The sequence below is a fragment of the Eimeria tenella genome, genomic scaffold (genome assembly GCF_000499545.2).
Source record: "Eimeria tenella Houghton genomic scaffold, Eth_scaff479, whole genome shotgun sequence".
In the NCBI taxonomy this organism is placed as follows: Eukaryota; Apicomplexa; class Conoidasida; order Eucoccidiorida; family Eimeriidae; genus Eimeria; species Eimeria tenella.
In genome coordinates, this window is record NW_013543387.1 from 1 (window position 1) to 2,500 (window position 2,500).

General features: G+C 48.8%; 1 protein-coding gene across 1 annotated transcript in view; it reads left to right on the top strand.

Moving 5' to 3' along the window:
- Window positions 1-1,931: 1,931 nt before the first annotated feature.
- ETH_00020865 (cullin homog, putative) overlaps window positions 1,932-2,500 on the top strand; it is a gene marked incomplete at both ends in the record, with an annotated part of 1,677 nt that continues 1,108 nt past the window's right edge. The window contains 2 exons of the mRNA XM_013377193.1: window positions 1,932-1,994; window positions 2,375-2,500. The exon at window positions 2,375-2,500 is cut by the window's right edge and continues 28 nt beyond it. Of these exons, the coding sequence (XP_013232647.1) occupies window positions 1,932-1,994; window positions 2,375-2,500 (189 nt within the window). The remainder of the gene's footprint in view (window positions 1,995-2,374) is intronic.

The following is a 2,500-nucleotide window of genomic DNA, read 5'->3' on the forward strand; positions in this document are numbered from 1 at the left end:
GGCCCCCAGGGGGGCCCCCTTGGGGGGCCCCTTTGGGGGCCCCTCGAGAGGCCCCTTGGGGACCCCGAGGGGCCCCTAAGAGAAGCTGAGAAGGACTTGGAAAAAGTAATAGGACTATTTGCTCTTATTGCTGGAAAAGATGCTTTTGAGGTGATTTGTGTAAACCCTAAACCCTAAACCCTAGCGTGAACCCGAGTGCTGGGCGCTGGTTCCAAACCCTAGCTCTAAACCCTCGTCGTAAACCCTAATCGGCCACAAACCCTCACTGCAGAGGCTAAACCCTAATTGTGAAAGTTGCAGGCTATTTGGCTCACAAAACCCTCGTAGGCGCAAACCCTAAACCCTAAACCCTAGTCCGAAAGCTGTAGCCCCTGCCTTAAACCCTAGACCCTAGGTGCAAGCGCTTTCCCTAAACCCTAGCCCTGAACCCTAGCTCTAAACCCTTGTTCTAAACCCTCGCCCGCAACCCGGTCCCCTTAAACCCTCATGCGGTAGTCGGGCAAGCTGGGGTATGAAACCCTAAACCCTAGCCCTGAACCCTAAACCCTAGCTGTGAACCGTAAACGCTCGTTGCTGCTGCTGCTGCTGCTGCGTGGTCTTGAGGTGTATGTGCACCTGAAGGCTGCTTTTTTTTTTGCGTTTGTTTGAGGTGTACGTACACCTCACTTTCTGCTGCTGCTGCTGCTGCTGCTGCTGCTGCTGCTGCTGCTGGGAGGTGTACGTACACCCCATTTGCTGCTGCATGCGCTGCAGCAATTTTACCGAATTGACCTTTCGAGGCGTTTGCTGCTGATGGGGCTTTCCAACGAAACCCTCGAAAAAACCTTCATGCAGAGGCTCCGAGACGGTAAGCCCCAAACCCTAAACCCTAAACCCTAAACCCTAGCCGCGCGCACCTCGAGTCTTGAGCTCCCCGTCCCCGCGTACGCGAAACTGACCCCAAGTTAGGGTTTAGGGCTTGAGGTTTGGGGTTTAGAGTTAGGGTTTAGGGTTTAGAGTTTGAGGTTTAGGTTGGGCTTTAGGGTTTAGGGTTTAGGGTTTAGGGTTTAGGTCGCATGCAGCTGCAGTGCATGCGTTGTTGTTTGAGGTGTATGTACACCTCAGAATGCGGGCCCCAATACACCAGCAAGATAGAGGCGATGTTAAATGATATAAAACTTTCCGAAAGTCTCATGCAAAAGATGAAAGAAGTGGGTCCCAAACCCTAAACCCTAAACCCTAAACGCTAGGACGCCGGCGCAAGCGTTCGGGCTTCTTCTGCGTGCTAACGCCTACGCCCAGCGCGAGCCCTAAACCCTAAACCCTAAACCCTAAACCCTTAATCCTAAACCCTGCTTGAGATAACCAGCACCTCTGACTCCATTTCTACTTTTTTTATTTTCTCTACCTCTGCCCCTTTAAACTCGAGACCCAGAGTGCAAACCCTAGCTTGAAACCCTAAACCCTAAACCCTAAACCCTAATCCGTAGAGTCTCCGTTGCCTTTTACTGCTGCGCTTCGCGCCTCTGGGAATTGTCCGGGCATTGTTTACCTGCATCACTAGGGTTTGAGGTTTAGGGTTTAGGGTTTAGGGTTTAGGGTTTTGTGTGGCTGCTCAGGACCCAACTTGTTCTTCAGTTTTGATTCAAACTGGTTGTTCTCTTTCTGTTCGTTTATGTTCAACTGGAATGTGGCCTCCCTTCCCGGGTGTATCGACAGCTCCAGGTGTATCCGCAGCTTCGGGTGTATCCGCAGCTTCGGGTGTATCCGCAGCTTCGGGTGTATCGGTAGCTCCAGGTGTATCGGCAGCTTCGGGTGTATCGGCAGCTTCGGGTGTATCGGCAGCTCCGGGTGTACCTGCAGCTCTGGATCCTTTTGGAACTTTGCGGAATTTATTTGAAAATTATTTTAAAAGAAATTCAACTGGAAAGAAAATTAAATGGGTTCCGGAAATGGGTTGCTGCGAGCTGCGGGCGCGGCTGGGAGCAGCAGAAGCAGCAGCAGCAGCAGCAGGGGTGCGGGTTTTGAGTTTTGTTTTTATCTTTCAATTTGTTCATTTAATTTAAAATCTGTATCTTCATTTTTGATTTTAAATTAATTACTTAGGTCCTTTAGATTCATCAAAGAACGGCTTCTTGCTTTCGCCCGCTGCGCAAGCGCCGCGCCTGCAAAACCCTAAACCCTAAACCCTAAACCCTAGAGCACGGCATATTATTAATTTTTGCCTCTTATTTTATGTAGTTTTGCCTCCTTTGTGTTACTTTTGTCTCATTTGATTGATTTTTGTTTCTTTATCTTTATTTCCTTCATTTAATTTTGTTTCTTTTCATTTATTTCCATGTCTTCTTTTTAAATCATTTCTCTGCTGCTGCTGCTGCTGCTGCTGCTGCTGCAGGCGCCCCACAGCATGAACGTGGACGGGGACATTTCTTTATCTTTTTCTCCTTTTTATCATTTGGTGGTTTCTGAATTACAAACAATTTGTCTTCTTCAATTTAACTCCAAAGAAACCCTCACTTTG